General features: G+C 43.5%; 1 protein-coding gene across 1 annotated transcript in view; it reads left to right on the top strand.

Moving 5' to 3' along the window:
• The window catches only part of LOC122787605, a 707,479-nt gene that overhangs the window by 360,350 nt on the left and 320,056 nt on the right, over positions 1-27,073 (top strand). Inside the window, exon 4 of the mRNA XM_044054399.1 lies at positions 25,721-25,840. Within this exon, the coding sequence (XP_043910334.1) occupies positions 25,721-25,840 (120 nt within the window). The remainder of the gene's footprint in view (positions 1-25,720; positions 25,841-27,073) is intronic.

Genomic DNA, 27,073 nt, shown 5'->3' with positions numbered 1-27,073 from the left:
ATGTCTTAAAGATCAACAGCAGTTGGAACACATACCTCATGGTTAATAGTGTTGTGAACTCCTTCCTTGGGTGTTTCAATTTCTGCTCCTGTTCATTTTGGGTAAAAATAAGCAAAAAAAAAAAAGTAAACTCCAATGCCACACTGCAGTTCTGCATGCACATATGCTTGCATTCTTTTGGGTCATCACCTCTTGATGATTTGAAAGACCTGGGACATCTTTTTTGCCTCTGAGCAATCTGAGTTTGTGCACACCGCCACAATGAAATATAGCGAAACAGAAATCACCAGCAACCATTTCCCTGAGTAGTAGGCTGTTTTGAATTGTCAAATTGCCACTAACTGCACAATAAATAACTGTTCTATATGTAGAAAGAGTACAGCAAAGGTATTATGGACATGCTGTGCAAATGATACACATGGATGTAGCTGTCATCCTTTTCATTTTGCATGACGGAGGGCTCAAATTAATTCACTTAGAAATATGATTTAAAAAGAGTAGGTGATTTTACATATTTTAACGAAGTAAAAGAAGTCAGAAATTATGATTTAGCGGTGACCGAATTCAATCAATCACCTTTTCTTCTCAGAAACTCCACTGATGTCAACAGTGTACTTGCTGATCACTTCCACCTGCAAGGCTCCAGTTACCCAGAAATGTAACCAGTGATGGAAGGAGTTTTGTAATTAATTTTTCATCTTGCGTAGCAACTGTCCACTAGTACAGTACACCACAGATGTTCACTGAAGATGCGTTGTGTACGATAGCCTAAGGACTAGTCATAAACTTTGTATGTAGCTGTTTGCATCTTATCTTTACGGCTGTATACAAAGTTACCGAGAGACTTTACTCTGCCTCTTTACAGCTGAAGAGACCACCTCTATCCTAATTTTTCTGATTTCAGTCTACTGCAGGATACTGAACACTGTAAATGCTTTCCTCCCTCTAAAATTGTAGACTAAAGGAAGAGGTGGTTAGGATTCTGCCAAGGTGTCTGTAATGGACTACCATGTGTACCACCTTCATTTTGACTGTGCTGACACTATGGCTAAGGTACCATGTCTCGGCAGGTGTCAATACTTACAGATTTGGCTTGGGTTGTCCTCTTACAAGAAGAGCTCAGTTTATTCTGAGCATTTAGTTTTAGGAAGAGGTATTCAACTGGCCTTTTCAGGACCTGGTTAATGATTTTTTTGAAGGAGTAGTCTATTTCCTGCAAATTCTGTTTTCTATATGTTTGCCAAGTATCAGTCTTCTCTTTGTGATCTACTAGCTATTTGTTCCTCCAGTACTTTGCCCACTTAGTGACTTGTGTCAATGGGAAGAAGCATTTGGAGTAGTAGTCATTCAGGCTTTCTTTGGGGGTGAGTGGCCCATCCCCAGCCCTTGTGATTCTTTAGAAGTAGCCCTGGATACATACATTCCCAGTGTTGCCTCTGACTCAAGTACACTTACTCATCTGGAGTAGTTTCACAACTGTTCTAAAGCACAACTTGTTAAGTACTTAAGTTGCAGCCTGTATTTCTGCGTGTTGCAACTTTCATATCTGCTGAGTGGTCAGATGTTCATCATGTTACCCTGCTGCAGTCATCACACTTGGGTTATCCTGTCGTCAGGCGGTCCCGCAGTCGGCCAGAATTCCAAAGTCGTGGTCCGGCGTCGGTTGCTGTTGCCTCTTCCCTGACGTCAGTGCACCAGGGGTATATATAATGCAACCAACGCCATTTTCTTCAGTCTTTCTTGCCGCACGGTGCCCGAAGCAGAAGCAGTTCGCAAGTGCCGGTCGGCCGACTCCTGTGATTTTAACCAATTTCAGACCGAAGTCTTCTATAAAGCTAAGTACCCGTTGAAACTTTTCTTGCCTCAGACCGATGTCAGAAAAAGTTAACAATTGTATTTCTTGTGGGAAGCAAATACCTCATAAGGATTTCATTCTTTTTGCATATCTTGCCTAGGCCCAGACCACGACGTCACTTCTTGTCGGTTTTGTGCTAGGTTTAATAAGCATACTATTAAAAGACACACTGATTTTGCACAACACTACGGTAGGAAATTTAACTACACCATGCCATCGGAGCAACCGACTACCAGCGTGCACAAAAAACGCAGGGATAAGGACAGACAGCCCAGGCCTAAGCCAGATTCTGAGGCCTCGGCTGATCTGTCTCCGGTTCTCCGGTCCTCAGTGAGGCTCCGACGCAGCCCCTGACTACCGCAGATCTGGAACCCGAAACCGCTACGGAAATTTTGACTGAATGTACCAGGCCGGCGCAGCCTTTTACTTCAGGCCCTTCCGACGACTTTGCTTCAAAAGACGTTGGTGCTGCAGAAACGCCATCGGTTTCGGAAGGCGTTTTCAGACAGACTACTCTTACCATTAAAACATTTTCTAAGTCGAAGACTCATTCTAAATTTCAAAGGACTGCACTTCAGTCTCCTGTTCAAGGTCCTATGCCTAAGAAACAGATGCTCAAAATGGCTGAAGATTTGATTTCTTTAATCAGGGGTTCACAGCCCCCTCCTGACAAAAGGCCTAGACAAGAGGAAGATTATATGCTTCCTCTGAGCAAATGTCCATTTCTTCAGACTCCTCTGAGGACCAAGACTATTCCTTCTCTCCTTACGAAGATTCTGATGCTGAGGACTCTATTCCCTCAGCTTCTCCTCCTGAAGACTACTCCTTTGGGGAAACTTTACACACTGAGGGAACATTTTCACTGGGAAGGTCAGGACTACTCTGATTCAAAGAAAAGGCTCAGAGAGTTTCTTTTACTCTCCCAACACAGACCACTTGCCATTCCACCAGTTTTGGACATTGTGGATGATGTCTATTTAGAATCCAGTTTCAACCCAGACTCTCTACCTCCTGACAGATACTTAGAGTGCCTGATTCCCACAAATTTCTTTACAAAAGCCCAGTAGCTGACCCACAGACTATCTCCCAGGGTCCCAAGGGGGCTAAGGCTTCTATGGCTAAAAACCAGTACCTTCCGAGAGGGATTCCAGAGCACTAGACAGGTGGGGGAAAAAGGTTTACACCTCAGCAACACTAGCTATGAGGGCACTGAATTGTCACTTTCATACACTTAAGTATCAGTAATTTCTAATCTCTCAGTTAAAGCAAAGAATAACCACTCTCCCTCAACAATCTGAATTAAAAGTAGTACAGGATCTGTTGCACGCCACTGAGCAGGCGGGCAAACATACCTTACAATGTGGGTTTGATTCTTTGGGGGCCTCCTGCAGAGCAGCTGTCACTGGGTCTGTTATACGTAGGCATGCTTGGTTAAAGGAACAAACTCTGCCTGATCATGTTAAAGCAAAACTACTAGATGCTCCCTTACAGCAGGATGTTCTTTTTGGATTAAAGCAGAAGTTGTTTTAAAGAAAATGGAAGATAAGGCAAAATCTATGCAGACAGTCAAAGATTTCCTACAAGTAACACCCCCTCGCTTCAGCAGAAACTGGCCAACAAAAAATTGGTACTTTCCAGCCACTGACAGACCGCAGAGGGGTAAATACAGATGCCCAAGGGGCAGAGGACAACCACAAGCCCAGTATAAACCTCGCCAATGGGGCACTACAACACAGAAGGGAGGAGAAGACAGGTCTCAATCCACCAGAAGGCAAACTCAATGACTTGCACCTCATCTGGCCAAGCAATACTCTCTTGGCAGCCCCCTTGGGGGGAAAGCTCGCACTTTTGTCAGACAACTGGCACATTGTCATAAAGGACACATGGGTCCTAGACAATTTCACGAGGATACAGATTCCATTTTCACACCTTGCCAATGAAAAGAGGAATGCCAAACCTGCCACAAAATCAATGGGCAGAGGCACAAAAGCAAATTACAGCTCTCTTGGACATGAGAGCCATTCAACTGGTACCTACTCGAGAGCAAGGCCTAGAATTTTACTCAAGACTCTTTCTAGTGCCCAGAAAGGACAATGCCTGGAGACCAATTCTGGACCTTTCAATTCTAAACACTTACAAGTACCCAAATTCAAGATGCTAACACTACAGCAGCTACTTCCCATGTTGGGCAAGGAAGCATGGCTAGTAATGTTGGACCTCAAGGAGACATACCTGCATGTCCCTATCAGACAAAGTTGCAGAAGATAACTCCGTTTCATTGCAGGTACAACCCATTACCAATTCTCTGCACTTCCCTTTGGCTTATCTACTGCGCCCAGAGTTTTCACAAAATGCCTGGCACCAGTAATTGCATACTGCAGACAAAGAGAAATTCAAATATATCCATACCTGGACGACTGCCTCATCCAAGCAGAAAGCAAAGACATTCTTTTACATCATCTGGCCTTTGTAAAGCATCTACTAAACTGCCTGGGGTACACAGTAAACGAAAATAAGTCAAAACTAATACACTCACAAAAAATGACATTCCTGGGTGCCAGCTTGAATACAATGGCCCAGAAGGCTTATCTTATGCCAGACATGCAACTACAACTAACTCAATATTTCAAGACAATGGCAACAAAGACCCAATTAACTGCAAGAAAAATTTTGCAGGCTTTGGGCTTCATGGCATCTTGCATTCTAATACCATTTGCAAAGCTGCATATGAGGAAATTACAGTGGTACCTAAAAAGCGTATGGTCTCAACACAGCCACAGCTTGGACACAATGAGATATCTCATTCCCTGCCTACAACAGGAATTTCTATGGTGGTCACAGGCATGTCACCTCAACAAGGGTCAGCCTTTTACCTTGCCCCCAGCCAGGCAAACTATCACAACAGATGCTTCAGACTACGCCTGGGGGGCACACATGGCAGGGCAATGCATTCAAGGCTTATGGACTGCAGATCAAAGAAATCTGCACATAAATCAAAAAGAGATGCTAGCTGTACAGAAAGCTCTGACAGCCTTCAAGGATCTATTACATCCAGGACAACTTGCAATAAAGACGGACAACACCACAGTTATGTGGTACATAAACAAACAAGGGGGTACACATTCCTACCCTCTATGCAGGCAAGCAATGATCTTATGGAACACAGCTCTGGCCTACCAAGTCCAGTTACAAGCTCAATTCCTGCCAGGACAGAAAAACACATTGGCAGACTACCTCAGCAGAAACATCAAAGATCCCCACGAGTGGAAACTAGACCCACAGATATTTGCAATGATAACTCAAAATTGGGGCCTTCCAAACATAGACATGTTTGCCAGTCCTCAAAACTACCAACTGACAAAATTTTGTACAAGGATATTTCACCATCAAGCTTGGAAAGTTGACTCTCTCTCTTTCAGTTGGAAAAACCTTGACAGCATATGCCTTCCCTCCATTATCTCTCCTCACAAAGGTTCTTTTGAAGGTCAAAAAGGAGAGACCATGACTGATTCTCATAGCCGCAGACTGGCCATGCCAGCACTGGTTCCCGCTATTGAAAAATCTGGCCCACAGCCCATGTATATTGCCTCAAATACCCCATTTGCGCACACAACAAAACACACAGGTTCTTCACAGCCAGCTCAAAACTTTAAATCTGGCTGCATGGCAAATCAACTAAACATCCAACCAGCTTCTTTCACAAGCAGTTCTGGATGTTATTCTGGAAGCCAGGAGGCCAAGCACCAGGAAGGCTTATTCAGACAAATGGAAAAGGTTTTGTGCTTGGAACCAAGCTAAAGGCCAAGACACAATTCAGCCTCACATGCCTCACATTCTACAGTATTTAGCTGAGATGTTGCACAAAGGACATTCCTTTTCCTCAATTAAAATCCATGCTTCAGCTATTTCAGCTCACTACAACATAGATCCACCTTTATTTTCACATCCTCTTCTAGGGCAGTTCCTCAGAGGGGCAAAAAACATTAGACCACCCAGGAGAGCTCCTACACCAACATGGGACCTCAACTTTGTTCTGGAAAAACTAACACTACCTCTCTTTGAACCAGCTTTCTCTGCAGATCTTCAGTTCCTATCACGGAAGACTGCCCTGCTCCTAGCAATAACTTCAGCTAGGAGAGTCTCAGAGCTACAGGCACTAATGGCAGTGGAACCTTTCTTCATTTTTCATCAAGACAGAGTTTCTCTACGAACTAATCCTTCCTTTATGCCTAAGGTGGTTTCCATTGTGGCTTTAAATCAAACCATCCACTTACCCACCTTCTTCCCCAACCCACAGAACAAAGGTGAGAGACTCCTGCATTCCTTGGACATTCACAGGCAGCTTCGTTGCTACTTGGACAAAACCAAGGCTTTCAGAAAAACTGACCAGCTCTTTGTATCCTATGCTACAGCTTCTCAAGGGTAGGCTAGATCTAAGCAAACCATTTCTAAATGGATAGGTCATTGCATACGGTTCTGCTATACCCATCATGGGAAACCAGTTCCTGCTACCATTAGATCCCACTCTACCAGGGCAACAGCTACCTCTACAGCCTTTCTCAGGGGGGTTCCAACCAAGGAAATTTTAGAAGCTGCAACTTGGAGTTCAGTACACACCTTTACCAAACACTATCACTTACCTCTTTACTCTAAGTCCAGGGCGGGCTTCGCCACTGCAGTTCTGCAGGGCCTTATTGCCTCCACTAACCCTCTGTGATACCTCCCCCCTACCTTAGCTTTGGGATTCAACCCAAGTGTGATGACTGCAGCAGGGTAACACGATGAACATAGTACAGTTTTGTACCTACCATAAATGTAGATGTTAGAGTGTTCACCCTGCTGCAGTCCAGGTTACCCTCCCTCCATCCCTTTTGATCTACTGGCAAAATCTCTTCTATGCCTTACTGATGTATTTGCTTATAGCTGAAGGGATTTTGTGTTTGTGCAGTGTTCACTCCATTTGGTACTAATTCTGACCACCTTTTTGGGGGCACCTGACAATCTGGGGCAAGAAAAACTGAAGAGAATGGCGTTGATTGCATTATATATACCCCTGGCGCACTGACGTCAGGGAAGAGGCGACAGCAACCGACGCCGGATCAAGACTTCGGAATTCCGGCTGACTGTGGGACTGCCTGACGACAGGATAACCCAAGTGTGATGACTACAGCAGGGTGAACACTCGAACATCTACATTTATGGTAGGTACTAAACTGTACTTTATGATGGGTTAAGCTGTCTTTCCTACAAGATGGGTGAGTTGCTGTTCTCTGTCATGCTCCTGTAATCCCTGCACTTTGTGTCTGGTCATCTGGGTCACAGTCAAAGCTTTTTCATTCTGTTCCTCAGTGCTGCATAAGAATCTGCTCTTGACAACTGTTAAATTATTTTCCTTTTGTCTTCTGTACCAAGCTGTGTCACCTATGCCACCCTCTGAAGAAACCTCTTTGCAGAGCATTTCAGTTTCTTTTTCCCTGTGATGCTGCCAAGCTAATGAAGATGACAACTCTAATGTTAAAGTATTCTCACTATTGACCGTTACCTAGGCTTGCCCATGTGGTGTAGAGTGGAGGTCTCCAAAATGTGCCCAGCTTAGACAGTTGTCCGAAATGATTAGTGGAGCTGAATGTAGTCGCAGTAAGCACCATGTTAGATTTTAGGCATTTCCTCCTGAAAGAGCTTTATACTATGTAAGATATCTCTGTAGAGCTATTGAGATAGGCCTGGATTTTGTACTACCATATCGGGTTGTAGAGGGTTTCCTTCTAAATGACTAGTATTTGACTTCCACCTGTTGGGTCAAAGCAGGATAAAAGTCTACAGTCTAAACCTGGACTGCAGTGATTTCATTGGTTACATCTGATATGCCAGATTTTGGATAGTGAATCTGCCAAAAGTCTTGCTGCAGCAGAGCAGATGAGTAGTATGTCTGGATGTGACTAAACCTTCTGATGCACTTGTTTATGGGCTCCAGAAAAATTTCATTCTGTTTCCTCTGGTTGGGCAGCACTTAAAATACAACATGTTATGATTTTGACTTCATTGTGTACCCATAATGTTTCCCAGGATGTTGAATGTGGTGGCCAGAACTTGAGAAGAAACTTCATATGTTCACCTAATAAAATGATCGTTTCCTTATACTGTCATTTAGCATCCCTGAAGTGAATGCTCCCAAACCGAAGTCTCTGGGGGGTGACTCTAAATTTGGAGAAGCCTACTGTTTGAAGGAGGGAGCTTTCTGAGACTGAACAATAAGGAGTTGAACACTTTCCCTTGTCATTCATTGCTATTTATGTCGATGGACCCAGGAGATCATGAGTTTGGCAAGCTAGATAAGTATACAGAAGCTGCTCTATGCGTAGACTCTGCACATTCTGGGCTTAATGGACCTTTGACAGGCAGGGACTACAGGTCTTAACTTCTGCACCAGTGCCATTAAAAATGTAGGTGACATAGCCAATAATAAAGGGTGCGAACCTTACCACTAGTGCTAGTTAAAATGCAAAGGGCTGCTGTCTTCAATAGTTTATGGCAAATGTGTACTACTGCCTTTTGTAATAGGAAGTCCTACACAATCAAGCTTTACTTTGTGAAGCTACAGTTCAGAGTTATTCACTCCCTCTCTAGTCAAACTTTGCCAGAGGCATAGAATGTATAAAAACCTGACTGTAGGCCTTGCGACCAATATTCATTCAGCTGCTTGTATGCTTGATGTTAATGTCAAGAGAAGATGGGCATGCCTATCATGTGGGGAGAATATGGCAGAGCAGGATACGCAAGGCCACAATCTCAGAGGAGAGGTTAGTGTTGTATTAGGCATCCAGATGCTGGTCTTAGTGCTCAGTAGGCCACCACCTGGTAGTAATCTTCACTGGTGAGTGCTCGAGTGTGCTTTTGCAAGAAGAGGGCACTGTGAAGTCCCCAACATGATGCAGGTAGCTTGTACACCTGCCCATGAATACAGCTGTACACTTTCAAAAAAGTGTTGCTTCTGGCTGAGGTGCCAGTTTGAGATCAAACTTGCTGGAATTCGCTTGATTGATGATTGCTCTAGATGGCTGCCTACCTAATGGATCTGGGGATTCCTCATCTCTAGAGAATGAATGGGTGTGAATCTGATGGGAAAAGGCTTTATTTGTTGGCAGGTATAGTAGGAGGAAGCATCTTTGAAAAAAAAGTTGAGTCCCCAGTATTTCACCCACATCATACTGAACCCAGTCTCTTCCACTGCAGATGGTCTTCGTGTTTCACTGTTGCAGTTATCACATTTGGGGGTTATCTGCTTGCAGTAGCCCTCAGTTGGCCTGATTAACAAAGTCTTGGGTCCTATGTCGGTTGCTGTCTCCTCTTCCATGATATCAGGTCGTCAGGGGTGTATAATACATGCAGCTGGCGTCATACATCAGTCTTTCTTGCCGTGCGGTGCCCGAAGCAGAAGCAGTTCGCAAGTGCCAGTCGGCCGACTACTGAAATTTTTGTTTTCGAGTTTCAGAACCAAAGATTTCAACTAAAAGCTAAGTACCCCGTTGGGGAAATTTTTTTTCTCTAAACTGATGTCAGTAAAAGTAAATAATTGCATTTCTTGTGGAAAGCAAATACCTCAAAAATTTTCATTCATAGTGTATTCCTTGCCTAGGTCCTGACCACAACGTACCTCACTGTTGGTTTTGTGCCTTATTTAAACCATGAACTATCCGTCGGTATATTTGCGCTTCTAAATATTTTAGTGCTCTGTTCAATTATCCTATGTCTTCTGTAAGCCATCCGACTACCGGCTTAATGAAAAAACACAAAGATAAAGACAGACACAGGCCGCCCAGTTCGCCAGTACTCAGTGAGGCGCCTTTGCAGCCCCTAATACCCGCTACTTCAGATTCGTAGGCATCTACTGAGACCCATTCGGAGTCCAGTATGCCACGAGATGCTGTGGAACGTGTGCGGATGTGTCTACCTTGGATGGGTCTGGAGCCGCTGTGTGGGCACTGGCTTCTGAGGGTGCATTCAGGCCTACTGACTTGCATATTAAACTGGCGCCATCTTTTTCTTCAAGGCCTAAAACTCGAACCATGCCTAGAAAACTGACGCCCAGACCGCATGGTCAGGCCTCTTTGCCTAAAAAAACAAATAAGAATGGCTGAAGACCTTATTACTTTAATCAGGGGAAGCCAACCTTTCCCCTTCTAAGAGACCTAGGACTGAGTTTGCTTATGATACTTCTGACCAGGATTCTGAAATTTGTTTCCTCTGATGACCAGGATTTACCCTTGTCTACCTATGAGGAGTCTGATGCTGAGGAGACTCTTCCCTCTGCTTCCCCCCAGAGGATTTGTCTTTTGGTGAAACCTTGCATACTCTCAGGGAGCTTTTTTGTTGGGAAAGTCAGGATTTCTTTGATTCTAAAAAGTGGCTTAGGGATTTCTTACTCCTGCCCCAGCACAGGCCTTTTGCTATACCTCCTGTACTGGACATTGTTGATGCCTTTTTGGAAATGTAGCATGGCCCCTGACTCACTACCTCCTGCTTCTAGAAAACCTGATAGATATTGGAGTTCCTGACTCTCACAAGTTCCTTTTCAAAAATCCTACTTTGGATCCTGATGCTGTTTCGCAGGGACCCAAGGGCATTAAAGCTACTGCTGCCAAAAATCCTACCCCCTCTGATAGAGACTCCAGGGCGCTGGATAGATGGGTTAAGAAGGTATACACTTCTGCAACTTTGGCCATTAGGGCCTTGAATTGCCAGTTTCATATGTTTAAGTATCAGCAGCATATTATTTGTTTAAACAGACAAGGATGTTGATTCCTGATTGTGCTTAAAATAAGGATGTACAGGATTTAATGCATTCTGCTGAACAAGTTGGTAAACATACATTGCAATGTGGTTTTGATTCACTATAGGCATCTTGCAGGACTGTGGTAACTGGGTCTGTATATAGAAGGCATGCTTTGCTTAAGGAGCAATCCTTGCCAGATCATGTTAAAGCGAAATTACTGTATGCCCCTTAAATCAGGACTGCCTGTTTGGCAACAAGGCAGAAGTTGTTCTTAAAAAGATGGAGGAAAAAGCTAAATCTATGCAAACTGTTAGATTTTTTACAAGTACTACCGCCAAGATTTAGTAGGCATTGGCCATCTAAGAATTTGTCCTTTCCTGCCTCTTCCATACCTTCAGTCCAAACCTAGATCCAGCAGAGCACCCAGGCTTCAGTTCCAGGGGATGTACAGGACTAAGCAATGGGGGGGGGGCCTCCACTTCCAAATCTGAGAGTAATAAAACTCCCCTCTATGGTAAACTCTCAATGACTTATTTTTAAAACTTCCAAGCTCTTCTCAACTGAGTGCCCCTTTGGGGGGAAAGATTGCACTTCATGCAAACAATTGGGGACTCATTACTCAGGACAAATGAGTTTTAAATAAGATACAGATTTCACTTCCGCACATTACCAACTCCAAGCAGTTGGCCGGATCTACCTCCAAATCAGTGGGCAGAGGCCCAAAAGCAAGTACTCTCTCTCTTAAGCATAGGGGCTATTCAGTTGGTACCAGAAGAGGAAAAGGGACAGGCTTCTACTCGAGATTTTTCTTGGTACCCAGAAAAGACCATTCATGGCATCCTATCTTGGACCTGTCTACTCTAAACACCTTTTTGGTGATTCCAAAATTCAAGATGCTGGCTCTTCACCAGTTGCTTCCTATGCTAAGCAAAGATGCCTGGTTGGCAACACTAGATTTAAAGGAAGCATACCTGCACATCCCAGTCAGGGAATCTTGCAGAAGATAACCTACGCTTCAAAGCAGGCTACACACACTATCAGTTCTCTGCACTGCCCTTTGGCTTATCTTCTGCGCCCAGGGTATTCACAACGTGCCTAGCTCCAGTCATTGCATTTTGTAGGCAAAGAAATATTCAAATATACCCATACCTGGGTATATTTGAATATACCCATACCTGGACGATTGTCTAATTCAGGCAGAAAACCAGGACATACTTTTGAATCATCTGGCTTTTGTACAAAGGGTGCTAACTTGTCTGGGGTACACCATAAACAAAATAAATCGCACCTGGCACCCTGTCAACAAATTATATTCCTGGGGGCAAGCTTTAATACAACTTCCCAGATGGCTTTCCTCACACCAGAGAAACAAATTCACTTGACAACCTACTTCAAACAAGTGGCCACAAAAACCCTGCTATCTGCAAGGCAAATACTACGAGCCTTGGGCTTCATGGCCTCCTGCATTCTTCTAATTCCATATTCAAGACTGCATATGAGGAAACTACAATGGTATCTAAAACGCCTATGGTGTCAACATTTTCAGGATCTAGAAGCAATGATTCCTATCATTCCTTGCCTACGCCTAGAGTTCCTTTGGTGGGCGGAGGCCTGCCACCAAAACAAGGGACTACCATTCACACTACCCCCTGTGCCCAAACCCTGACAACAGACTCATAAGACTATGCATGGGGGGGGGGGGGGTGCACCTGACAGGGAAGTGCATTCAGGGCAAATGGAGCCCAATTCAAATGCACCTTCACATCAATCATAAAGAAATGTTAGCTGTACGGAATGCTTTGACAGCCTTCAAGGACCACATTCTTCCAGGACAATTAATGGTAAAGACGGACAACACCACTGTTATGTGGTACATAAACAAGCAGGGGATTACACATTCTTACCCCCTCTGCAGACTAGCCATGGCATTGTGGAACACAGCCTTGAGCTACGAAGTGCATTACAAGCTCAATTCCTGCCAGGAAAGCTAAATACACTGGCAGACAAACTAAAAAGAAACCTCATGGACCCACACAAGTGGAAACTGGAACCAAGGATTTTTAACATTTTAAGCAAATGGGGGAGCCCAGATATAGAACTGTTTGCCTCCCCGCAGAACTATCAATTGGAAAGATTTTTTACAAGGACTCCCCACAGAAGAGCTTGGAAAGTGGATGCTCTGTCCTTCAGCTGGAAAAACCTATCCGTTTAGGGCTTTCCTCCTCTGCCTCTGCTCCCCAAAGTACTACTAAAGATCAAACAAGACAAGCAAAAGATGATTTTGATTGTACCAAGACTGGCCATGCCAACACTGGTACCCCCTCCTGTGCAGTGTCACTGTTGGCCCCATGGCACCTGCCTCAGACTCCTACCATGCTGTCTCAGCAGGAGAAATAGATTCTGCACCCTCAGCTTCAAACACTGAACCTAGCAGCCTGGCTAATTTACCTAATCTCTCCTTTACCATCCTTCAGTAAACCAGTGATGGATGTCATTTTAGAGGCAAGGAGGCATAGTACTAGAAAATCTTATGCTGAAAAATGGAAAAGATTCTGTGCCTGGAACCAATCTCAAAGGATGAGCACAGCAGTGCCCAATTTACCTCAGATTTTACAGTACTTAACTGAGATGCTTCACAAGGGCCTGTATTTTTCCTCAATAAAAATTCACGCCTCAGCCATTTCAGCTCATTATAACACAGAACCTCCCCTCTTCCCTCATCCACTGCTCAAGCAGTTCCTCAGAGGGGCCAAAAATTTAAGACCACCCAGGAGAGCTCCAACTCCAGCCTGGGACCTTAACTTTGTATTGGAGAAACCCACCCTTCCTCCTTTCGAGCCAGCTACTACTGCAGATTTAAAATTCCTTTCTTGGAAAACAGCTTTCCTTTTAGCCCTCACTTCAGCAAGAAGGGTATCTGAATTACAGGCACTTATGACAGTGGAGCCTTTCATCATTTTTCATGCGAACAAGGTGTCCCTCAGGACCAATCCCTCTTTCATGCCAAAGCTGGTATCCAGTGTGGCCTTTAATCAGTCCATTCATTTGCCAACCTTCTTTCTTAATCCACAGAACAAAGGGGAATGGATACTGCACTCCTTAGATGTGCACAGACAACTTAGATTCTACTTGGACAGGACTAGATCTAAAAGGAAATCTGAACAACTGCTGATGGCATTTGCTGCAGGGACAGAGGGGGGAAGGCTATTTCAAAGCAAACCATCTCCAAATGGATAGGCCGTTGCATTAATTTCTGCTATAAGCACCATGGAAAACCTATCCCACAGGGGTCAGACCCCACGCAACCAGGGCTGCATCTACCTCTGCAGCCTTTCTCAGAGGCGTACCTACCAGGGACATCCTAGAAGCTGCTACCTGTAGTTCTGTACATACTTTCACCTAGCATTACCATTTGCCAATTTTCTCTAAATCCAGGGCTGGCTTTGCCACTGCAAGTTTTGCAGGGCTTTATAGCTGGTCCTAATGCTATCTAAATTCCTCCTCCCATCCTTAGTTTTGGGAATCTACCCAAATGTGATGACTGCAACAGTGAAACATGAAGAACATTAGTACAGTTGTGTACACTTACCATAAATGTAGATGTTAGTGTATTCACTGTTGCAGTCCTGGATGTTCATCGTGCATACAGCTGCAGTCATAACAGATGGGTTTTCCTGCAGTCAGGCGGGTCCTCGGTCGGCTGAATTCCAAAGTCTAGGTCAAGCGTCGGATGTCGTTGCTTCTTCCCTGACGTCAGTGCGACAGGGGTATAAAAGAACCAGACAACGCCATTTTCTTCAGTCTTTCTTGCCGCGCAGTGCCCGAAGCAGAAGCAGTTCGCAAGTGCCGGTCAGCCAGCTCCTGAGATTACGAATATTTTTCAACCAAAGACTTCTTGAAAGCTAAGTACCCCGTTGGGGAAACTTTTCTTGCCTCAGACCGATGTCAGACAAAGTTAATAATTGCATTTCATGTGGGAAGCAAATACCGCATAAGGATTTCCATTCCCTCTGCATTCCTTGCTTAGGCCCAGACCACGACGTCTCGGCCTGTCATTTTTGTGCTACATTCAACAGACGCACTATTAAGCGTTGGGCGGAGTTCGCCCAACACTATTTTGGAAAAAAGTTTAATTACATTATGTCGTCGGATACTCCGACTCCAGTTTTGAGTAAACGACGCAAAGATAAAGACTGACATACGAGGTTCGCGACTTCTACCGACACCAAGCTAAAGCCGACTACAGGTGCTCCGGTTCTCAGCGAGGCGCCTACGCAGCCCCTGACTACTGATGACACTTCATTAGCGGTGTCTTCTGTGCCCGAGGTCGCAGGCTCTTTGGCCCACACCCCGACTACAAATACCGAAGCCACTCTTGGCGGGGAAACTCAGAGTTTAGACAGGCCTGCCACCTCTCAAGGTGTCTTCAGGCAGCCTTCTTTTTCCATTAAGGCTTACACTAAATCTAAAGTAGCCATGCATTCTAAAAGACAAGCTCCACAGGGCCCCATGCCTAAAAAGCAGATGCTCAAAATGGCTGAGGATTTGATTACTCTTATCAGGGGTTCTCAACCCCCCCTCGGACAAAAGGCCCAGAGTGGAGGAAGAATACCCTTCCTCGGACCAGGCCTCCATTACTTCAGAACCTTCTGAGGACCAGGAACATTCATACTCCCCTTTCGAAGATTCTGATGCAGAGGAGTCCATTCCCTCTGTCTCCCCCCCTGAGGATTACTCTTTTGGGGAAACCTTGCATACCTTGAGGAACACTTCCACTGGGAAGGCCAAGAGTACTCAGACTCCAAGAAAAGGCTCAGGGATTTCCTCTTGCTCCCTCAGCACAGGCCTCTGGCTATACCTCCTGTCTTAGATATACTGGATGATGTGTATTCAGAGACAAGCCTTAACCCAGATTCTTTACCTCCAACTCCAGTCAAGCCTGACAGGTATTACCAGGTTCCTAATTCACACCAATTCCTATACAAAAGCCATGCGGCTGACCCAGAAACTATTTCACAGGGTCCCAAGGGAATTAAGGCCTCCACTGCCAAAAATCCATTACCTTCAGAGAGAGATTCCAGAGCTTTAGAAAGGTGGGGGGAAAAAGGGTATACACCACGGCCACCTTAACCATGAGGGCATTAAACTGTCAATTCCATATGTTAAAGTATCAACAGTTTTTGTTATCTCAGTTGAAAAGCAAAATGTCACAACCTGAACAACCAGACTTGAAAGAGTTGCAGGTTTTGTTGCATAGTGCAGAGCAAGTGGGTAAACATACCTTGCAATGTGGTGTTGATGCTTTAGAGGCTTCATGTAGAGCTGTTGTTACAGGATCAGTCATACGTAGACATGCTTGGCTCTAAGAGCAAACCTTACCAGATCATGTCAAAGCTAAATTACTAGATGCACCTCTTCAAAAAGATGTATTGTTTGGTGTTAAAGCTGAGGAGGTTTTAAAGAAAATGGAGGAAAAGGCAAAATCAATGCAAACAGTGAAAGATCCTACAGGTACAACCACCACGTTTCAGTAGAAATTGGCCTTCAAAAAATTGGTCCTTTCCAGCCACGGACAGACCTCAGAGGTAGATGCAGGCGCCCGAGGGGTAGAGGGCAATCTCAAGGATCATTTAGAGGCAGACAATGGCAAACACCTACACCAAGAGGTGGTGAGGATAGTTCACAGCCATTCAGAAAGCAGACCCAATGACTTTCCCCTTTGCATGCCAAGCAAGGCTCAAATGGCAGCACCTTTAGGTGGAAAACTGGCATTTTCAAAAAATTGGCATATTGTCACAAAAGACAAATGGATCCTGGACATTATAGACAGAGGCTACAAATTCCACTTTCACACCCTTCCAAAAATGAGAGGCATGCCAAACCTGCCACACAATCAAAGGGCAGAGGCACAAAAACAAATTTCAGATCTCATGGACATGAAAGCTATTCAAGAGGTACCTGCACAAGAACAGGGTCAAGGTTTTTATTCCAGACTATTCCTGGTACCAAGGAAGGGCAAAGATTGGAGACCTTTTTTGGACCTATCCATCCTAAACACAAATTTACTCGTACCAAAATTCAAGATGCTCACATTACAGCAGCTTCTTCCCATGCTGGGCAAGGAGTCTTGGCTGGTAACATTGGACCTCAAGGAGGCATACCTGCATGTCCCAATCAGACACGATTGCAGAAGATACCTCAGATTTCTTGCAGGTTCAACCCATTATCAATTCTCTGCATTGCCCTTTGGCTTATCTTCTGCGCCCAGAGTGTTCACGAAATGCCTGGCATCAGTAACTGCCTTCTGCAGACTTCAAGGGATACAAATATACCCATATTTGGACGACTGCCTGATCCAAACGGACAGCAAACGCACTCTTCTGAAACACCTGGTGTTTGTAATAATGTTGTTGAAATCTCTGGGATACACAGTCAACAAAAAGAAATCAAGACTAATACCCTCTCAAACAATAATTTTCCTGGGTGCCAGCTTGGATACAAACACCCAGATGGCCTACCTCACGCCAGAGAAACAAGGGCAATTAACTCAACACTTCAGAAAACTGGCAGCCTTCACCAGGCTGACTGCAAGGAAAATCCTGCAGGCTCTGGGATTCATGGCATCTTGCATCCTGCTAATCCCATGTGCAAAGCTGCATAGGAGGAAACTTCAATGGTACCTAAAAAACTTATGGTCTCAACACAGCCACAGTTTGGAAACAATCATACCACTGATTCCATGTCTTCAAAAGGAATTTCTGTGGTGGGCTCAAGCATGCCAAAGAAACATAGGTCTCCCATTCTGTAAGCCTCAAGCAAATCAAGTCATCACAACAGACGCCTCGGACTATGCCTGGGGGGCGCACATGATAGATCGGTGCATTCAGGGCAAATGGTCACAAAAAGAAAAGCACCTACACATCAATCAAAAGGAAATGCTAGCAGTAATAAATGTTGTTATGGCTTTCAAAGACCTACTGCATCCAGGCCAGATATTGATAAGGACAGACAACACCACAGTGATGTGGTACATAAACAAACGGGGAGGAACCCATTCATACCCCCTATGCAGGCTAGCCATGTCTCTTTGGAACATGGCTCTGGAATTACAAATCCAACTTCAAGCACAGTTCCTGCCAGGCAAGAAAAACATGCTGGCAGACAACCTGAGCAGACATATGACAGATCCACACGAATGGAAGTTGCATCCTCAAGTTTTTACAAAGATAATTCAAGCATGGGGAAGGCCAGACATAGATCTCTTTGCCACCCACAGAAATTACCAGTCGACAAAATTCTGCTCAAGGACCTTTCATCCACAGGCCTGGAAAGTGGACGCACTCTCTTTCAGTTGGACAACAATGACAGTTTATGCCTTTCCACCTCTTCCACTGCTGCCCAAAGTTCTATTAAAAGCCAGAATAGACAGACCAAAGATGATTCTCATTGCTCCACACTGGCCAAGACAACACTGGTACCCACCCCTGAGGTGCCTGACGCATTCCCCACCTTGGATCTTGCCTCTAATGCCTCTTCTACTGACTCAGCACAACTTCAAAACTCTTCACAGTCAGCTGAAAACACTCAATCTAGCTGCATGGAGGATTCCTTAAATTCACAACAGGCCCTACTCTCCAAGGAGGTGCAGGATGTCATTTTGGAGGCCAGAAGGCCTTCTACTAGAAAAGCCTACTCCGCAAAATGGAAACTGTTTTGTGCCTGGAATCAGAAAAAGGGTCAGAATCCTGGAATACTGAATTTACCTCAAATATTATAGTACCTAGCCGAGATGCTAAGCAATGGACTTTCATTCTCCTCCATCAAAATCCATGCCTCAGCCATTTCTGCAGAGTACAACACTGATCCTCCTTTATTCTCTCACCCTCGCTTAAGACAGTTCCTCAGAGGGGCTAAGAATATAAAACCCCCAAGGAAGCAACCAGTACCTGCTTGGGACCTCAATTTCATTCTAGAAAAACTGACCCTGCCTCCTTTTGAGCCAGCTGCTTCAACAGAACTGCAATATTTGTCATGGAAGACAGCCTTCCTTCTGGCTATCACCTCAGCACGCAGGGTTTCGGAACTACAAGCCCTCATGGCTCTGCAGCCTTTCATCATTTTCCATCAGGACAGAGTTTCCTTATGAACCAATCCTTCATTTATGCCAAAGGTGGTATCCAGGGTAGCCTTGAATCAGGCTATCCACTTACCTACCTTTTACCCTAATCCACACAACAAAGGTGAGAGACTACTACATTCCTTGGACATTCACAGACCGGTCCATTATTGTTTGGACAAAACAAAACCTTTCAGAAAATCAGAGCAACTCTGTGTCCTATGCTACAGGTGCTCAAGGGAAGCCTATTTCCAAACAGACAATCTCAAAATGGATAGCCCACTGCATATGCTTTTGTTACTCTTTTCATGGTAAAACTGTACCTACAGGCATCAGATCTCACTCCACAAGGGCCACAGCTACCTCTGCAGCTTTCCTCAGGGGGGTTCCTACCAAAGATATTTTGGAAGCAGCCACTTGGAGTTCTGTACATACCTTCTCCAAGCACCTACCATTATACTCCAAAACTAGAGCGGGCTTTGCCACTGCAGTCTTGCAGGGCATCCTGGCTCCTCCTAGTTCCACTTAGTGCCTACCACCCCTTTTTTAGCTTTGGGATTCTACCCATCTGTTATGACTGCAGCTGTATGCACGATGAACATAGTACAGTTTTGTACCTACCATAAATGTAGATGTTCGAGTGCTAATACAGCTGCAGTCCAGGTTTCCCTCCCTCCTTCCCCTCTTGGGACAGGCCTAATGGCTAACACCTCCTCATTCAACCTCATTGGGGTATTCTTTTATGGTGTATTTGCTTGCAACTACTGTTTTATGATTATATTGCATTGCATTATTACATAAATTTATGCTTTGCCTTCCTTCTTGGGGCACCTGACATCTGGGGCAAGAAAGACTGAAGAAAATGGCGTTGTCTGGTTGTTTTATACTCCTGTCGCACTGACGTCAGGGAAGAAGCGACGACATCCGACGCCAGACCTAGACTTTGGAATTCGGCCGACCGAGGACCCGCCTGACGGCAGGAAAACCCATCTGTTATGACTGCAGCTGTATTAGCAGTCTAACATCTACATTTATGGTAGGTACAAAACTGTACTTTACCCTCCCTCCAGCCCCCTGACTTCTTTTGGGTATACCTCTTCTCTCCTTTTCAATGCTTAAAAGCTTTTTGGTGTGTTTGCATTTTTGTTGGAGGTATCACCTTGTATATTTATAGATTTAATTGCTTCCCATTAGGGGGGCACCTGACATCTGGGGCAAAAAAAACTGATGTAATGACGTCGGTTGCATCTTTTATACCCCTGATGACCTGACGTCACGGAAGAGACAGCAACTGACGTAGGACCCAAAACTTTGTTAATCAGGCCAACTGAGGGCTATTGCAAGCAGATAACCCCCAAATGTGATGACTGCAACAGTGAATGCACTCGAACATCTACATAAGTGTACACAACTGTACTTATTACGAAAAGTAATTAAAATTTGACCATATCTACTTTGTATGCAGACGTTCACAACATTTTCCATAATGGAGGGGGTAAATGGCAGCTCTCAAGCTCCAATACCCATTCTCCAGTCTGACAGTATTTCTGGCACCACTTAGTCCAAACAAAGAAAACAAGAACATACCTTGCTGTTTACCTTTAAAATATGTAAATGACAGCAGTTGGCTCTCAAAGGATTGATACCACACAAATCAAGGGACACCACTGAAATGCAGTAAATATTTAAGATACCATTTTTAGCTTGAATAACTAAGTTAATGCATTTCCTTTACAGATATGCAATCAATACAGTTAAGAATTTGCACAAGAAATTGAAAACATTTACACTACAGAGTCTATCTAAACTAAATGGGACCTAGGGTGGTCCGGATAATCAAACACATAACTGAACTTCTGAAATCTTTTTTTTTTTTTTTTTTCTTTACACAGGAATACACTTTTCAACCATTCAGTGATTCCAGTGGACAATAAATAATATTTTTCACACACAAGGTGCCTACAAGCTTAAGAAACATGTTCAAGCGAATACTGTTGACATTTAAATTGTATGATTTTGTTTCTACCTGAAAACTTTGAAAGGCTGGTTCTGATAGTTGATGTATCGTATAATCGACGTTTGGATTATCGAGTCTTTTGTAAATTGACAGTGCTTAGAAGACGCTGCCTACTAACTAATCTGTAACTTTTAAGAAAGAAACAGTGCCCTCACTGTTTCGTTTTCATACTCTGAGGGAATTTTGATTCCATACAGGGAGATGATCAAATGTTCAGCTCTGTAAAGTGTATGATTCAGTGGGTAAAATGCAGTAAATGAACTTGTAGTAAATCCCTCATTTTAACAATCTTTGTTTAAGCATGTCAAAGACTGTTACCTGTAGATCCTGCTTGATTCAGATTTTGTAAGTTGCTTTCTTGTTTCTACAGTTGCACGGCCAAGGGAGGAGGTAAGATTTAGTAAGCTAGAGTTTGAGTAAAAAAAATCACCTTTGACCTAGGCCAGCATTTTCAAGAAGCATTACCATTGCAACAGTATACATACTTGCATAACAAGGATCAATTCCCCTTTTGAATTATAATACAGTTCACAGTGGTAAATGTTGTTACATAGAATTTGTTTTCTTTCACATTTTGCAGTTTACTGCAAAGGTCAAGTACATAGCAGCTTTTTTACTTTTATCTTTCAAAACAATTTACATGTTTTTATTTTGGTATTTGGCACAGCTTAGTTCACTTGTATTTTCCTTTTAAGGAATGTTGTTATTTTTAATTAGTTTTTCTCATAGCCCCAAGTAGCTCACTCTGCTGTTTGCATGCCTGAGGATGTTGGTCTTGCAAGAGTATGGTGGGTCTTTGACAGTGATGTCAGTGTGTTCAAAGATCTCTTGTTTTTTGACACATTTCGGTATGCCTGGTGTATTGCGGCCATTCCGCACTAATATGAAGTAGTCTTTTTCTGCAGCTGTACCCGTTGACAGACCTTTCACTTGCAAGGTGGGGGGATCACAGTGGCTTCTTCACAATTGAGAGAATTTCTCATAGTTCTGTTGTCCCTCTAGCATTTGGAGGAGAATCTTTTCCCAAAAGAGCCTTCCAGGTTATGTTGGGAACTAATCCATTGTGTAGTACTTGAACAAATGAACACTCAATTTCTGTTGGCATAGAGGTGATGAAAGTCTGGCAGTGGGCTTGTAGGCAAGACATTATTTTCTCAGTAGTTTGTATTCCAGGTGAAGAGAATATGCTGACAAGAGTACCTTTGCTGCTTCTGCATTAGTTTCTTGGTGGTGTGGACCTGGATTATGCCATAGATCAACCTGTCTTTCAAATTAGAGAATGCAGTTGTCTCCTGCTTAGTACAGCAGAGCAAGGTGGACATTTCCAGTGGCCGTGTTTGGCATTCTGTTGCAAGATCAATGCCTTGTTAAATCCCCCTTGTTTTCTAGATTTCGAGCCTTATTGCAAAGTTCTGAGAAGACGAAACTTACCCCTGCTTGTATTATGGTGGCTAAACCAGGGTGTACTTTCAGGCCACATAGGTCTCCAGTGATACCAAAATATTTCCTATTCTACCTGAGGAGGTTCCCCACAGTTAATGCAGTAAGTTGTTCTACCCAACAAGAGTGTTAAAACTGATTTTGTGCAAGAGGTTCTCCATTTGGATAGAACTCTAGCCTGTATTGACCAGTCAGTAATTTTCAGGTTGTGCTGATTTAGCTGAGACACCTGTATGGCTTGATCCTCTGTTCTATTGCCATTGTGCATTTAGCTATTTCTGTACAGCAAAATATTGTTTTAACTTTGTAAGGCAATTTATTTGAATATTTTCAATTACAATATCAGTATATTCTCCAGACATAGTATATGGAGAGAGTACGTAGCTCATTACCAAGCAGAAACTTCCTTCATCACACTGTCTTTCTGAGACTGGTGGTCTTGTCACAGAGACTTCGAAGTCCCTGACTTGTTAAAAACTACACATTTAAAATGCACTCTAACAAAGTATTTAACAAGAAATACATTAAATCTGAAGTTAATTCAAAGAACATGTGCATTTATGCATGGTCCTAAAAATGCATACAGGGCAGCTATGGTTTGAAAACAATCCAGGGTCTAAGGTACACTTAATCCACCACTAACCGGGTGAATTTTCAATGAATGTGAGCTTCAGTGAAAGAGAAGTTTACTGTTGCTCGTGTGAAGTCTGTTTTCCATGTGCAACCATTTTGTTATTTAGCTCATCAGTGTTTGTGCTATACAGTTTAAAAGCTGTGTTAGTAGTGCAACAGGTAGTATATTTGCCTTTGGTGCAGAAGGTTGATAGGTTCTACTCCCACACTATGTAGATAGATTGCTGACACTGCACTTAGTGTAGGGGGTGTGCTGCACTCCTGAATGTGTTCTCCTTCTGATGAGACATTAAGCTGAGGCCCCACCTGCCTGTGTTGGTGCTAGGTGCTGTGAGATGTTTTGCAGCCACTTGAGCTAGCAAAGAGAGGACAGGAAATTCCGCAATGCCCTTGCTAAATTTTCTCTGGTAGTATGAATACCACCAGGAGTCTTCCCCTGAAGAGAGTCTACTACCCTAGTGGGACCAATCTGGTCGATAAAGGATAAAGAAAATTTTAAATTAAACCCACATTACTGTCTTCATTTTAAAACAAAGGTGATCGGTTTGGAAACGTTTAAAATGGGCTTTTATGTGCCTTGTTTCAGGAACCAGGAAAAGTCTGCAATATAAACTTTTTCCCCCCATTGATTCAGGAGGACTGGTTCTATGACTTCTTGAAACTGAGATTTCCCCCTCATTAAGGTCAGTATCTTCCATTAAAAACTAATGGGGGAGTCTAGGTGTCTGCTTTTGCACAGATGTTTCCTATCTTCTTCAGGAGGGGACTGTAGAGGAAAGAAGGGTGTTATGTATTTTATTTATATACAGCTTGTATATGTGTGTGTGTATATATATATATATATATCTAGGACTGTTGAACATTCAACAGTCCAAATCCACTATCACCGAGCACACTTTAACAAAAGCGCTTTCACCAAGAAAGCACTTTCGTTAGTGTGTTCAAAAAAAAAAAAAATCACATTTACGTTTTTGCAGGGGGGCAAGCCCCCATGCACCCCCTACATTTATACTCTCACTCCGAGGTCGCACTACAGTGGTGAAAAGGGAATTTTCCCTTATCCCCACTGTAATGCGATCTCCACAACAGGCATACTTGCGCAAGAGTGCTTCTTCGGTGAAAAGTACTTTTGCACAAGTATGCCCGGCCGTTTCACATTCGGTGAAACAGCCGCTCGAGCATTAGTCCTGGACCTATATATATAGAACACACACACACTTTGCCCACTCCAAGCCTGCTGGCCATTAGTCCCCCTTCCATTATTCTTAAGCCCATTTATTTTCTTCATGCAGGTAGTCTTATCTGCATGAGGCCTAGAACCAACATCCTGGCAGCCATGGAGGAGATTTTTGCTTTTTCCTGAAGTATTTTGTCATGCAACACGATGATTAATGCTGTCATCCCATCAGCCTAAAGGACTGCCTTTCCATTCCCTGACTGGTACTGTCTATGCTTCAGGAGTGGACTTTAACTGATCGCAGGTTAGGGAACTACCCCGTAACTGTATCGATTAAACTGCAGGCTGTGAGGCATTTCTGCTAGGCTTAACCTTGGCCCTTGGCAACTAATGTAAGCAATTGTATTGTTGAGAGAACATACACACTCCCTTTGAGTGCCTGCCACATTCTCAGCGGAGGGCTACCATCTCTGATCTGGTAGCAGTGAGTCCACATTCCTAGTCTTTTTGTTTTTTGGCATCCATAAGCCACCACTTGCTGTCATACACAACAGACCTGAACAACCACTCCGTTTTCCCTTCCCCCAGAAAAAAGCAAGCCAACATTGGCTACTGGTTCTCTTTCCTTTAATCCCCCCATTAGGTCTTGCAATGCCTGCACTGATAATTTAAACCTTAGTCATTTACTGTAGCCTGGGTTTAAACCTGTATGTTACAAAGCTAACATCTTTCTAAGCAGATTGTTTATTGCATTATTTGCTGTCAGCTCATTGCTTATTAAAAGTGATTCTGTTAAAAGCTTTTCCACTAGAGGTATGACTACTAGTGCTTGCTCAGAATATCTCCAGTGCAGATATTGAGCTTTGGTCATGTGGTTACTGGTTCACATCTTCATTTATTATTGCTTGCTGTGACACCAGGAGTCTGGCATACTTTGCTTTCTTAGGATTTGGCATTCTGACCCTTTTCTAATTACTGCTTTCTTGTTATTGCCTTACTACATAGTACTTAGCCCAGTGAGTAACCATTTTGAGAAATTCTGTGATGTTGGAGGAGAGAGAGATGTTAATGTACTGATCTATTGGTTTCACCCCACCATAGTGGGTAAGAAATGCCCTCCCAGCATTTTCCTCTGCTTGGGCGGCAGTCCAGTGGCCTCTTAAGTTTCTGTAAGGTTGGGCAAGTACATATTTTACATAGTGTTTGTATGCCTCCCTTATCTCTTAAAGATTGTACTCTGCCATTGGATGGATGCGAAAGGGCAGGTGCAAAGGTTTGCTTTGCTTTTAGAATTCACGGAGTGGCATCATAACACGTACTGCTGAGTCTGGGACTTGAAGGGGAAAAAGCACTGAGATTGGGACTGGGCAGAAGAGGAAAATCCTAGAAATCTAACCACTGAGAAGGAGTTTCTCACATATCAACTTTGAGAAATGTTTAATGTTTTACTTATTCACTGACCCACCTTGGCTATGTATTGTACTTTGCCATTAAGACATTTGACAAAGATTACAATAATTTTTTTTGTATTTGTTCGTGCATTTCTTGTTGTTTTTGATGTTATGGACCAGAACCAGTTCACTTACTTGGTTAACTAATTACAAATAAAATCAGCTGATAAGATGAAAACCATCTCTACAATAGGTAATATTGAGGTCTGTGCTCTGCATTTTGTTTTCACTTTTTCCAAACTTTTTATTTCTGTTTAGATTGAACAGTGTTTGGAGGAGTTTCGGTCCCACTCTGCTACTCGAATTAATGAACTGACTTGCACTTCAGAAACTTTGAGGGAAGTCCTTGACCTGCTGAAAGAGGCCTGTAATAATCAGGTAATCTGCACTGTTTCATGTTATAGTATGTGTAGAAAGACCATGGAAATACAGTTGGCCCATATCTGTGCAGAATAAATGAATGTGGTTTGTAACTTGCCTGTCCTCTTGGGGAAAGCATCATGTTATCCTTTTCCTCTCTAACAAACCTGTCTGCTCCCCCAAGTTCCATAGTGGCCATACCTAGCTGCCACTGCTGGATCAAAGTCAGGAAGAAGTGCACCAGCACTTACTGTACCTTGGAGGCTTTCCTTTTTTATCCTCTGTTGGCTAAGAAGAGTGGTGCTGCACCTTAACATTAGAAGATGTAAAAGTTTGCGCTCTCATTTCTGTTCACCCTGCCCTAGCTAGTGTTGCTTTTTCAGGTAGTGTGTTCCCAAGTTGAAATCAGCTCAACTTGTAGCTCTACTGTTCCCTTGCATAGACAAATCTGCCACATTCTGCTCTTACCCGCCCTCCAGCAGACTTTCAGTACCCAAGCTTGCTAGTTATACCCAAGTTAACTTGTTGCTTCAATCACATGACTGGATCAAAAAGACTGTTGTGCATGTACAGCTGTTTGGAGAAGTAGTCCCGCATTAACACCAAGCAATCTGTCAGCTTTGGTTTTGTATGCTTCTGAAAGGTGCTTCTCAGATGTACTGCAACTTCCCTGCATTTTAAACTTTTTATCATGTTCTTTTATTTTCTTCCTTCCATGAGGTGGGGGTTCTTTATATGTCCATAGGCAAGTACTAAGATAGCTGCCCTTGCAGGCCATTTTAAGCCTAGCCATTTTCTCTTTGTCCTCGAAATAACCTGTCTATTTGGTTATTGATTGGCCTTACCCATTCCATAGTCGATAACTGTATATTACTCCCTAATGAGAGTAAATGGGTGATCATACTATAGATAATTTGAGGGAACCGATGCCTGGGATAAAGCATTTAGGGGATGCCTATGTCTATTAATAGTACAGGGGGCAGTCCTAGGATAAATTTTCTGTTTCCCATCCACATCTGGTTGCACTTGAATATAGACAAGGATGAAGTTTGTGGATGGCGAGTCTGTTCAACTGCAGTGGTATCCTCTATGAGATTTACCTGTCCCTCCAAATTGTTCTGTTGACGTTACAGAAGAGGTTTAGATCCCTAGACAGTATTTTTGATTGCCATTTGACTTGTTGATGTGCAGTATATCCATCAGTAATGAGTTGAAAGATGCATTGTATGCCAGACACAGGTTACCTCTTAG

The sequence above is a fragment of the Protopterus annectens genome, chromosome 13.part0, assembly GCF_019279795.1.
Source record: "Protopterus annectens isolate FY-2018-M chromosome 13.part0, PAN1.0, whole genome shotgun sequence".
Taxonomy (NCBI): domain Eukaryota; kingdom Metazoa; phylum Chordata; order Ceratodontiformes; family Protopteridae; genus Protopterus; species Protopterus annectens.
Note: the sequence above shows the minus strand (reverse complement) of the source record. Positions and strands in the feature narration are given on the sequence as shown.